Source organism: Nannobrachium achirus (assembly GCF_963921795.1).
Source record: "Nannobrachium achirus genome assembly, chromosome: 13".
In the NCBI taxonomy this organism is placed as follows: Eukaryota; Metazoa; Chordata; class Actinopteri; order Myctophiformes; family Myctophidae; genus Nannobrachium; species Nannobrachium achirus.
Genome location: NC_137833.1, coordinates 31787049 through 31800232, shown reverse-complemented (window position 1 = coordinate 31800232; position 13184 = coordinate 31787049). Strand labels below are relative to the sequence as shown.

The 13184-nt window shown below is 43.5% G+C and overlaps 1 protein-coding gene across 1 annotated transcript; it reads left to right on the top strand.

Moving 5' to 3' along the window:
- Window positions 1–8957: 8957 nt before the first annotated feature.
- On the top strand, window positions 8958–12449 carry LOC308297266 (inositol hexakisphosphate and diphosphoinositol-pentakisphosphate kinase 2-like; the record flags this gene model as incomplete). The annotated part of the gene is made up of 1 exon (XM_080740681.1): window positions 8958–12449. The coding sequence occupies one exon, from the start codon at window positions 8958–8960 to the stop codon at window positions 12447–12449; it is 3492 nt and encodes a 1163-aa protein (XP_080596807.1).
- Window positions 12450–13184: the final 735 nt, after the last annotated feature.

Below are 13184 nucleotides of genomic sequence, written 5' to 3'. Positions count from 1 at the left end.
ACAAAATAATCATATTTTAACTGGGGACCCCCCACCCTGACAAGCACTAAGAGTTGAGGCATTACATTTTGTATAACACAGTTGTGAAAATAGCAGATCTACATGCTCACGTGAGGCGTTGTGAGCATGTAGATCGGCTATTTTCACAATTTCTGCCTCTAATATTTGACAATTTGGCCAATGTTTAATTTGTCATTTTAGAGGTATTAAAAAGTCCTTAAATTGTCACTTTAGAAATGCGCAGATACCCTCTATACACTTAACATTTATGTTGGTTTGTTTACGTTTGAGTGAGAAACAATGTTGCATATTAAGTTAATCATCTGGGGACTCCCCAAAATAATTTGGGGACCCCCCTGGGGGTCCCGACCCACAGGTTGAGAACCACTGCACTAGGGTATGCATTAATTAGCATTAGCATTAGCATACACATGCACAGGAGCTTTTAACTGCACTGAGTGCACTCCCAGGTTCAGCGCCGGAGGAGCCAGAAACGCCCCCCCCGCAGAAACGCACTGTTGTCCATAAACCACAGGTTGCCAAGTGTTGTGATATTTTACAAAAACGAATAGCCTATTAACCAACTCCTCAAACAAATAAGAAAAGTCCAATATCTCTCCATTAAACACACAAAGGTTAAGTCAGCACACATAACATAACCACATAACCACACACAAGCACATGACACACAAACTATGTGCAGCCAGCAGCAGTCAGCAACTCATGATCAACCACAGCAAATAAAACAAATAATGGGCAGCTGCCAAACCTTACCTTTCGGAAATGAACACGGCGGGCCTTCCTGTAATGAGCCTCTGAAAATCCTCATTCTTGCGGCTGCACTTGGTTTTGGGTAAATCAATTCCTCTAACTCTGTGTGCCCTTCTGCCTTCTCTGAATCAAAATGTCTCTACTGGTTCAACTCCTGGTCCTGGTAGTGTATTATTCTCTCCAGCACTGCACTGCTGTCATTGTCAACAGTTTCTTGAGCAGAACATGACGGTGGACTTAATGGTGTTTTTTGTAATTCTTTCTCCTTCGCCGCCTCTTTTTGTACTCACAGCCTGATAGCCTTAGTTTAGTCTTTTTGACATATTTGCTAGTTATATTCGTTCGCTATTACTACCTGTCAGTGCTTCCTGTTGTTTACTTCAGTTCAGACTTGGCGGGTTTGAGTTGAGTGGGTGTGTGTTTACCAGGGCAGTGCTGCTGCTTGGGCATTACGTGGGCGCCTCTCCCTCCCCCGAGGCGGCTTGATTGATTGAAGAATTTATTAGAAGTTTGCAATAGAAAAAAGTACAGTTTCATGACAGTACAAATCACTGGTACAAGGTCAACTAAAAGGAGATCCTAGAAAGCCGAGGCTTATTTCCACAGGAACCACACTTTAAGTATCTCATATAACATTGAAAGACAGACGGATAGAACATAGTACTTTATCTAGGATAATATCAGTTTCAAAAGCATAACATCAAAAACAAAAAAAAGAGAAAAGGGGGGGGGGGGGGGGGGGGGAAGCATGGGGGCTTAGTCTATTTACAAGTCACGGGTAGCAGCTGTCTGAAGGTGACTTTTCATACCAATTTTGAAGGAGGCTAGGGATTTGCTCTCCTTTAGGTCTTGTGGAAGGGCGTTCCACATGTTGATGGTGTAGCAGGAGAACGAGTTAGAGCCTTGTTTAGTGTTAAATCTACGTTGATGATGATTAGTGGAGCTGCCTCTGGTGTTGTGATTGTGAACATCCTTGACCTTTAAGAAGTAGTTTGTCAGGTACATGGGAATCTTGGAGGTGTAGTGTATCTTGTACACCAGGCCCATTGCAAGATGCTGTACTCTGTCAGCTACTTTGAGCCATCCCACGCTTTCGTGGTGATGATCGGTAAGGTGGGTCTGGTGGGCTTCAGGTGCAGTGATTGGCACAATTTTTTAATAGCTGCATGTACCGGAATGGCCAACACTGCCGCTGTCCGTTTTTCTTTTATTTATTTTTTCCTTTCTCTCTCTCTCTCTCTCTCTCTCTCTCTCTCTCTCTCTCTCTCTCTCTCTCTCTCTCTTTTCAACCGAAAAATAATATTTTAATTATGTTCTGTTGGTTGATTAATCAATTATACGATCAGTTGTTATACCCTCCATCAAATTGATGGTTGCATCAATACGACCTTAAGAATACTGTGACCCACTAAAAGACAGGACTCAGAGGCCCTAAAGTGGAAAATTGTGTCTCCAATCTCTTCCTGTGTGTTGACCTGCCCGTCGATCTCTCTGTCCAAATATCTGTCCACCCGTCTGTCTGTCTGTCTGACCAACCGTCCGTCCTGTGGGACTTTGGTAGGTCTCAAGACGTCTCTTGTCTAATGAACTGGTCTGGGGTCAGTTTGTTTATCATCCGGTCCAATCCCAGGGCACTGGCCAGCAGTGATAGAAACTGGCCTCAGCACAGCTCACATCTCACTGTAAGCAAACAGTCTAGTTTCCCATGTTAGCCAGGCTGGATGAATGCCAAATCTGTAGAAAAGACAGACAGACACACACACACACAGAGAGAGAGAGAAAGAGAGAGAGAGAGAGAGAGAGAGAGAGAGAGACAGAGACAGAGACAGAGACAGAATGCTTTCATAAACTGGTTGAAAAGTAATGACTTGAAGCACCAAGTACAATCAAATTCTGTACCCAAGTTAAGTAACCTCAAGAAATCAAGAAGTGAAACATAGTTAGTAAGTTAAAGCCCCCTTTTTGACTGACAAACAGTACTTACTTGCGCCAGCAGAGCACGCAAGTAATAATACCCTGACTCGGTCACTTTAGCTCCCTCGGCGGGGCCTCACATGGCTCAAGTTCACTTGAGACAGTGCACCTCCGTTGCGGTCTAAACTCTGACAGGGTCGGGGTAGATGGGCCATGAAACCGCACAGAAAATGTCATTGCTGTTCAGCCAGTAGTTTTCGAGATATATTGTTTGGAGGCGGAGCCTAAACGCTTGATGAATGGACATGAATGGACAGACGGTACAGACGAATGGACAGGCTGATGAACTGGCCTACTGACGACACCCAGCCCAGCCCAGACATCCCTTTACTTGTGTCTGCTCATATCCTACCATAAAAGCCCCTTTCCCTTGTCATCTGTCTCAAATGGATACAGTATGTACGTATACCCAACTGACAAAGATGGTGATTGACTACATAAATACATCAAATGTTCACTTCAGCTTCAAGAGTAGGCCTATGTGGGTTTAATCTTTTTACAATGCAACTTGAAAGGGTTTGTAAAAGTTGGAGATATTCAGCATGCAAAGTTAATTGTAGGCACAGTAGAAGTGTACTGTAGAGGGACTCTTTTTTAAGTGTAGCAGAATTTGGAATTAATTTGATACTCTGATAATCTTGTTTTCACGCATTGCTCTGAGAAGGCAGAACAATGCATATGTTATGCAATAATTACTCAATAATCAACACAATGATTCTGTAGTCAGGAAAGACAGATACAAATAAGCTCTTTGAAAATGGGATGGGATGGAGGTATTAGTGATGTTGCGCTATCAACATATACGGAAAAAAAAATGAATACAACCGAGGAGGACAAGATATCCTTTACAGATGATAAACAACTTATTTCAAGTAACGGAATCATCACTCAGGATGTGCATCACACAGATAAAAAAAAAAATCTGCTCCTCAATTATGTAAGTGCTGGCTATAGGATAGATTTGGTGGTTGGTGGTGCTGCTTGTGAAACCCCTTATATCAGCGGTCTTTAACGTTTTCAGGCCAAGGACCCCTTAGTTGAGAGAAATGAAGCAGGGACCCCCACAACCTGTTCATAGATTCCATATAGTTTCATCGTTTGGCAGTAGAATCATCAGTGTATTTTGGATTCATGTCAATTTGTGTTTTCAGATATTCAACCACTTGAACCGTCAATACTTAATAAACTTGACCTTTCTTTTTCCCCTCTACACCAAAGCTATTTGCCAAAAATAGCGGATCTACAAGCTTGTTGTGAGCTCATAATATGGACGCTAGGGTTCAAGTGGTTAAGATTCTATCACACAAAGATGTTAACTCTGAGGACCCCCTAGGGATAGGCAGCATTCCCCCGTCCAAAAATCTATCTGATACAAAAACCATATCATTTTGAAGAGTTATTATTTTGTCAATCATTAAAACATTCCAAAACCTTAACTCACAAATGGACCCTTACAGGTAAATTTGGTTCAGTTTATTATTCTATAAATGAAAAGGTAAGCCTCCATGTTTACCTGGAGGCTTTCTTTCTTATAAAAACTTGATACATTATTTGACCTTTTGACAGTCTGTCGTTACCCTTCAACCAACTATAGAGAAGTTCCTGTGGGGAGGAAAACCAGACTGACACAGATGACTCTGTGTGTGTGTGTGCGTGCGTGCCTGCGTGCGTGTGACACTGTCTGTGTGTGTGTGTGTGTGTGTGTGTGTGTGTGTGTGTGTGTGTGTGTGTGTGTGTGTGTGTGTGTGTGTGTGTGTGTGTGTGTGTGTGTGTGTGTGTGTGTTTCTCTGTCTGTGTTTGCACAAACACAGACAGAGAAACCACAGTTTCCTGAATGGTAACATCAGCTTTCTCATTAAAACAGTCTACACTATTAGGCTACTACCTGTAGAATTAATGCTGTGAATAGAATACAGATGTAACTTACTATCTCAAGATGGATTTCATTGCTTTTAGTTTTTTCAAACTCTACTACTGGTAGTAATATATATTTTTATTATGATAATTATATTAGATGCCATTATACTTAAAAAAAAGAAAAGAAAAGTAAGGCACAACTGGATCGCCATCTAGTGGAAGAATGTAGTATTCTCTATTGAGACCACATTTTGTACACATTTCTCTTCCATAATTTTCACCCTTGCATTAAGGTGAGACCAGACAATAACTGGGATCTGAGAACTGAAATGCATTTTTAACTAATGGACATTGTACCAGACAGTGGACATATGGACATTGCCAGTTGCCACAGACATTTGTCACATGTGTGCAAAGTCAGTCAGTAATATCTGCGAGGTATAGGACATATATATGGTAAGAAGATGGTAGCCATTTCAGTAGGGACATTGATAATTATGTACCTGACTCAGGCAAACAATGACTATGAAGTGCTAAACAGGGCCAGCCCACTCTCCTACAGAGAGTTTAATTTGTAACAAATCTCAGTGCTGCATGGTATAGATCAGGGTTCCCCAATAGGCGGCCCGCGGGCCGCAAGGCTAATGGTGGTATAAGAGCAGCAACAACACTAGTATATTGTCGTTGTCGAGTGGAAACCTTTAATCTCCAAATGTGTATGTTCATCGCAAAGTAAAGCCCTGCTTCATCATACAAGGCCGTCACACAAAAGTTGTGAAAACAGCAGATCTACAAGCACACAACGCCTCGCGGTGTGAGGCGTTGTGTGCTTGTAGATCGGCTGTTTTCACTAGTTTAAAGCAAAACGAACATACAAGATTTTCACCCGACAAAGACGATATCTGAACTGTCGCTGGAGTAGCGGGAACGCCACCATCGCCCCCAGCAATGTTGTGGCCCTCGGCTTGGTACCCTAGACATAATTCGGCCCTTGGGGAAAACTAATTGGGGAACCCTGGTCCAGCAGACACAACAGGTGCATGTAAAATATATGTCACCATAATCTATTATTGGTCAAAACGTAGCTGGCTTCTTTCTCACCCCAAGAGAGAAAGGCCTTATTTCTCAAATAAAATCCCAATATAATCCTATGCTTTGTAGAAGATATATGACATTTAAATGTTAGGCCATCAATTATTACACAACCCACACATATGGACCACATATTTTGTGTTATCCTTTTAGCATAACCTTTTTTCTTTTTTATCCCACAATTTTTGTAACCCATTTTTCACACCGTATCAATTATCTAATGTAATCCTGGGTGCAACACTCCCTCTGCACAGCACTACCGACTGTGCCACTGTGCCCCCTTTTTAGCAAAACCTTTGACCTTTACTTGTACTGTTAACAAACCTGCCAATCAATCAATCAATCAATCAATCAATCAATCAATCAATCAATCAATCAATCAATCAAAACCCAGGTATTTATAATTTGAGACCCTTTAACAATGTCTATAGTGACTCATGTCTGCAGATCTTTCTTAGACCTGGTGAAGAGCATCAACTTAGTTCTATCAGCATTTAAAATAAGCTTCAGCAAGGCCTGTATAATAATATGGCCGAAGGTGTGGCAGAGTCTGTGAGCAGCTAATCTCCGGCACCGTTGGGCCGATCGGAGCGCACACTCCCTGGATGCCAGAGCAGAACCTCTGCCCTAATATTTTCAGATCCGCCTGTTATAGCGCCACCAGGAGCTAGTAGTAGTAGTAGTAGTAGTAGTAGTTTATTTTGGTCTTTTGTGATAGATTAAAAACAATACAGTTCTTTGTTTCCCTTTCATAGGGGAGAAAAAAACAAAGCAAATGAGACCAAAAAGGTATAAGCTGAAGCCAGAGCTTATTATGATTACCCTTTAGTTTAAAGGTGTAAATAAACTTTAGAAAGAATATAAGCAAAACTAAAAAAAAAACATATATTGTACAAGAAAAACATATATAGCTATAACAAGCCAAGAGTTTTTGCAACTCCTACAGTACATATTTTGTCCAAACATCACACAAATCGGTAGATAGTATCTCTATAGTCATTAAACCAAACGGGTCTTGCATGGTTTTTCATATCATCTAAAGTTTACAGAAGTGGGCTGTTTTTTAACAGAATCCCTCAAATCAAAGCATTGTCCAATTGTGGTGAAACATTGCACACACATTCACAGTATGTTAAAGGAACTATTGCCAACCTTTTAACATTGCCCTAATATAGCGCCACCAGGCGTCTGATTTTTGCAAAACTTTTTTTAAAATATATTACTCATACAGGTTTCATGCAAATCAGTACACATTGTCTCTATAGTCATGATGTGATCAAGATTTTTCATATTCCATCAAAATTGCTGGCCCACAATAACCTACCTGGCCTGATGGAGACCTGTGCTCCGAGGAGCACTTTTTCTAGTTATTGTTAGTTATTGTAGGCTCTTGCTACAACTTAAACATTTTTAGTCTCATAGTTGAAAGGCAGCTGCAACAGTGAGAGAGAGATATGCAGAACCGCTGCAGTTCACCTCAGTTAAGTTATTCATGTCCTCACTGTTTTGCCTGATTCACTACCTTTTTTGCAATTATTTGCAATTATGTTGTTTTATGCTTTTGCTTTTCTTTTTTGCTTTGTTAAATTATTTTAGCTTGTTCTGTTTGTCACTTTATTCTTTCTCTGCAAAGCACTTTGAGCTGCATTTCAATGGCTAATGGCTATTTTTGGCCTGTGTGGCCTTATTCTGGGTAGTCAGGCTAGTACATGAAGCATAGTTACTCATTAAATGGCTAGTTGCTGTTAATGATATTTGGCAGAGGCCTGGTGTCCTATTTTCCAGATGTCACTTTTCCTGACTGGGCTTACATGCTGTCCCTTTCACCTGGAAAAATTATTATTCCTGTTCCCAAAAACACAATACAATTGGATCCAATTGCTTTGACTTCAGTAGTTATGAATCGTTTCAATTATGTTACAGTATCGGATAACTAGATCCATTTCAGCTCAGCTACAGTTGTAATAGAGGTATACGGTCCATGCGGCCATAGCCAGCTACATGTATTCTTAGCTCATATGTCCATCTTTTATTATCTCCAACAGGCCAAGGGGGAAGATGAAAATATCCTGTCATCAATATGATGTCAATCTTCCCTAAAATGGAGTTGGAGACATGTGGCAAAAATGTGGGGGACATACAGAGGGGACATGGCCCTTTGGTGCCAAGCGGTGTCAACAGCATCTTGACTTGCCACGCATGCACGGCGCACGCACACACGTTTGCCTGTAATCCTTTTTGAAAACCCAAAGTCATTTTCTGTAACCTTTTCTGTAATCCCAAAAGTCCATTGAGTTCAATGGAGAAGTGGTGCAAGCTTGATGATTGGTTAAGCTTGGCCCCTAATAAGAACAGTTATACTGCTGTGCTTACTCTCTCTTACTCTCTTGAGGAGGGATGTGTACATTTTCTACAGTACATAATATTCTTTGCACATGTTTTCAGCAAGCCCATGCAGTTTCTGCAGGAACTGCATTTCTAGTTTCATTAAGCATCCCACAAAGCTTGGCCAATGAGCCAAGTGTGGGACATACAGTACATACTGTAGGCCTACAGTTCATAGGCCTACTTACAAACAGACATAGACAGATGAGCAGTGCGTTTAGCACCGCTCAAAAATAAAGCTGATCAAGTACTAATGTTTTGCCAACAAAGTTAACCTGTGTACTGTGTTTGCAGTGCTTGCGTGCTCTGCTGGTGTAAGTAATGATTAGACAGGAGTGACATCATAATATGTAATATTAGGCTACACACTATTGTTATTGGCGTTCTTACTCATGATCCCATGTAACCCTTAAGCCAATCAGACATCACGATTTCCTCATGTATATATACCCTGATATTGTGACCCTTTTCCCCCTCCATGATTGGCTCCTCATTAGAGTCAACGGCAACCACACTTCCAATTGCATCTTTCTAGTTTTATAATTGCGTTCATTGCATGCTCTGTTTGTTCCAATAGCCTTTGGAATGTGGAGATGCACTGTGACAGTAAGAGAGCAGAGCATGATGTATGTGATGATGTCACTTCCCTCAGAGGAGAGAGTTTTATTACTCAGCGTGTGGAGACATGAATCTGTCAAGCAGTGCTTTGAGTGTTTTCTGCAATAATCACTGAACTGGACCAGTAAACTTGCCAAAGAACTGAGCAGTGCTTTTTCAAAGGGTCAGCCTACCTTGGGCATTTCCACTGGACAGAGTATACCATACAAGGGTTGAAAGGTGGATCGAGAGTGACTCAGAGAAGCTGCTGAAAGCTGGTCATGTCTGCTGGGAATGGGCCTCTTGACTGGGAACACGAGCGCTTTGTGGCCTGTGATGAGGCTGAGGGGGAGGACCCTCTGGAGCAAGGCCAGATCCCGAGGTACAATTGCGTCTACGAGAATGTCGAGGAAGAAGAGGAAGACGACGAGGATGATGATGAGGACTCGCCACCAAAGCGAAAGATTGTTGTGGGCATTTGTGCCATGTCCAAGAAGTCCAATTCCAAGCCCATGAAAGAAATTGTGGAGCGTCTCTGTCTGTTCAAGTACATCACTGTCCTAACCTTTGAAGAGGATGTCATCCTCAACGAGCCTGTCAACAAATGGCCTCTCTGCGACTGTCTGATCTCCTTCCACTCCAAAGGTTTTCCATTGGACAAAGCAGTGGCGTATGCAAAACTCAGGAATCCGTTTGTCATCAATGACCTGGACCTCCAGTATCATATCCAAGACAGGAGAGAGGTGTACAGAATCCTGAAGGCAGAGGGTATCCAGTTAACTCGTTATGCTGTTCTTAACAGGGACACAGCCAGACCACAGGAGTGTAACCTGGTGGAAGGAGAAGATCACGTTGAGGTGAATGGGGAGGTGTTCCAGAAGCCGTTTGTAGAGAAGCCAGTGAGCGCAGAGGACCACAATGTTTACATCTACTACCCGACCTCTGCCGGAGGGGGCAGTCAGAGACTCTTCAGAAAGATTGGCAGCCGAAGCAGTGTTTACTCCCCTAAGAGCAGCGTGAGGAAAACAGGATCGTACATTTATGAGGAGTTCATGCCGACCGATGGTATTGATGTCAAGGTCTATGCAGTGGGTCCTGACTATGCCCATGCAGAAGCCAGGAAGTCGCCAGCTCTTGATGGCAAGGTGGAGCGGGACATCGAGGGCAAAGAGGTGCGGTATCCTGTCATTCTCAATGCGAGAGAGAAGCTCATCGCTTGGAAAGTCTGTCTAGCATTCAAGCAAACTGTCTGTGGTTTTGACTTACTCCGTGCCAATGGTCAGTCGTACGTTTGTGACGTCAACGGTTTCAGCTTTGTCAAGAACTCCAAGATGTACTACGATGACTGTGCAAAGATAGTGGGGAACATCATTATGAGAGAATTGGCTCCACAGTTCCAGATCCCCTGGTCCATACCTCTGGAGGCTGAGGACATTCCCATTGTCCCTACCACCTCTGGAACCATGATGGAATTGCGCTGTGTAATTGCCGTCATTCGACATGGAGATCGAACTCCCAAGCAGAAAATGAAGATGGAGGTTCGTCACCAAAGGTTTTTTGACCTCTTTGAGAAAGGTGATGGATACAAAAGTGGAAAGCTGAAGTTGAAAAAGCCAAAACTGTTACAAGAAGTCCTCGATATTGCTCGGCAACTCCTTGTGGAACTTGGACAGAACACAGATTCCGAAATAGAGGAGTCCCAAGCAAAGCTTGAACAACTGAAAACAGTACTTGAAATGTATGGCCATTTTTCGGGCATCAATCGCAAAGTTCAGTTGACCTACCTTCCACATGGGTGTCCCAAAGCATCAAGTGAAGATGTCCAGCGGAATGACCCGTCTCTGTTGCTCGTGCTTAAGTGGGGGGGTGAGCTTACCCCAGCAGGCAGAGTACAGGCTGAAGAGATGGGGAGGGCATTCCGCGGTATGTACCCTGGAGGGCAAGGCGATGATGCTGGATTTCCAGGATGTGGCCTTCTGCGCCTGCATAGCACATACCGCCTCGACCTGAAGATCTACGCCTCTGATGAGGGCAGGGTGCAGATGACTGCTGCTGCCTTTGCCAAGGGTCTGCTGGCACTGGAAGGGGAGCTGACTCCTATCCTGGTGCAGATGGTGAAGAGTGCCAACACAAACGGACTGCTGGACAGTGACTCACTGAACAATTCCCAACAGAGGGTCAAAGAACGACTGCATGAGATTCTGCAGAAAGACAGGGACTTCACCACAGAGGACTACGAGAAGCTTGTTCCCACCAGTGGCACATCTCTGGTCAAGTCTATGCAGATGATCAAGAACCCAGTGAAGACATGTGAAAAGGTGTACTCACTCATCCAGAACCTTACTCTGCAGATCCGTCAGATGGTGGAAGACCCCAAGTTAACTGACATCCAGCTATACCACAACGAGAGCCTTGAGCTCATGCTACGGCGCTGGGCCAAACATAAGAAGGATTTCAAGATAAAAAATGGACGTTACAACATCAGCAAGATTCCCGACATCTACGACTGCATTAAGTATGATGTACAACACAACAGCTCCCTCAAGCTGGACAACACCATGGAACTATACCGCCTCTCTAAGGCACTGGCTGATATTGTTCTCCCACAGGAATATGGTATCACTGAGGCTGAGAAGCTAGACATTGCCAAAGGCTACTGCATCCCTCTCATCCGCAAAATACGCTCGGACCTCCAGAGAACGCAAGATGATGACACTGTCAACAAACTGCATCCTGTGTATTCCCGTGGTGTGACATCACCCGACCGGCATGTGAGGACCAGGTTGTATTTCACCAGTGAGAGCCATGTCCACTCCTTGCTTTCCATTCTGTCCTACGGAGCTCTCTGTGATGACACCAAAGACGATCAATGGAAAAGGGCCATGGAATACCTCAAAGTTGTCAGCGAGCTCAACTACATGACACAGATCGTAATCATGCTTTACGAGGACCCCAACAAGGACCCCACATCCGAGGAGAGATTTCATGTGGAGCTGCACTTCAGTCCAGGGGCCAAGGGATGTGAGGAGTACAAAAACCTGCCCTCTGGGTTTGGCTATAGGCCTGCGTCTCGGGGATACGAGGGCTCCAAGAAGGGTTCCCAGAATAACAGCGATGAGGAGTCCTCTAAACGCGACAAGCCTGACCGGGCTCTCACAATGTTCAAACGCCTTGTGTCAAACCCCATCTTCTATATCAACAGGAAGCTTACCCGCTCCAAGAAAATAAGCTCTGTGGAAATTCCGGCAGAGAACAGTGCCCATATGCAGAGACATACTAGACCTCACTCTAAACTCAAGCTTACTACAGGATTAGGTCCTCAACCAGCATCAGATCTGTACTCCATGGTCCCTCTGGAGACCCTGCACAATTCCCTCTCGCTGAAGCAAGTGGATGATTTCCTTGCATCCATTGCCAAATCCCATGAATCTGTCTCAAATATCTTGTCATCTGTGGCTGGGAAGAAAGCACCTCTCAATACATATACTCCTGCTAAAGTCTTGCCTTGTCCTTTCACACAGGGAATAAAGCTCCTTGAGATGGCTGGAAAGAAGAGCGGTGCAACCCCCAAAACACAGAGGTCCCTGGAGCACGCTGAACAGTGTAAGCCCATCATCCAGCAAATGGAGGATCTGAAAGTTGTTCCTGGAATCCCAGATCCCCACCAAACCAGTGGGAATAATAAACTGGTAATTTCCGTCCCTGTTATAGAAGGGGTGACGGAAAGTCACCAAGTGCCACAAGAACCCATGACTTGTGACACCGTTAGTTGAATGGTGTTCAAGATACTTTCAATGCCATGTGAACCATGGCAAACACTTTTTGGTATAGCTTTTGTTGCCCTGCAGAATAATGTCCATGAAATGTCCCAAATTCCACAGAAAATGTGTATGTCTAGGATCTAGTGTTAGCAGATTGTGATGAGGAAATGGAACATTGTGTAACCAAAGTATGTCTTATATAGTCTGCACAACAGCATTTCTCCTGTGTTAAGTTTACTTTAAAACACAGACAATATTACATACACGTCGGCCACAGGTGTTCATGCTTTCATGTTCTTCATTCTCTCACATCTCAACTAAACAGTTAGGAGCAATGCTGTTGTGCAGACTTTTATTCTTTTTAACAGTTGTGTCCAGACTCCAGCACCAGGAGCAAACTGGATGTAGGCAATCCACTGTTCTGAATTAGACAGAAAACAACCGGGCTACCCTATTGTTTAATGAGTCTTCTGCCCCGTTCTACATTATTTCCAGACCATTTTCTTGTAGATCATTTTATATTTTACACGGTATGCACAGGCAACATGCAAACAGGAATACATCTGGCAAGACTACAGCTAAGAAAATCCTTGACCTTATCACTTTGTTTCCCCATCAAAGATGCATCATAACCAAAGAGAAGCAGCAGCGTGTGTGGCAGCTTTGAGGAGTAGTGATTACAGTAAGTGAATGAGGAAAAGGGCCAAACGCCCTTAGCTGAGAGAGAGAGATGAAACAGGGACCCCC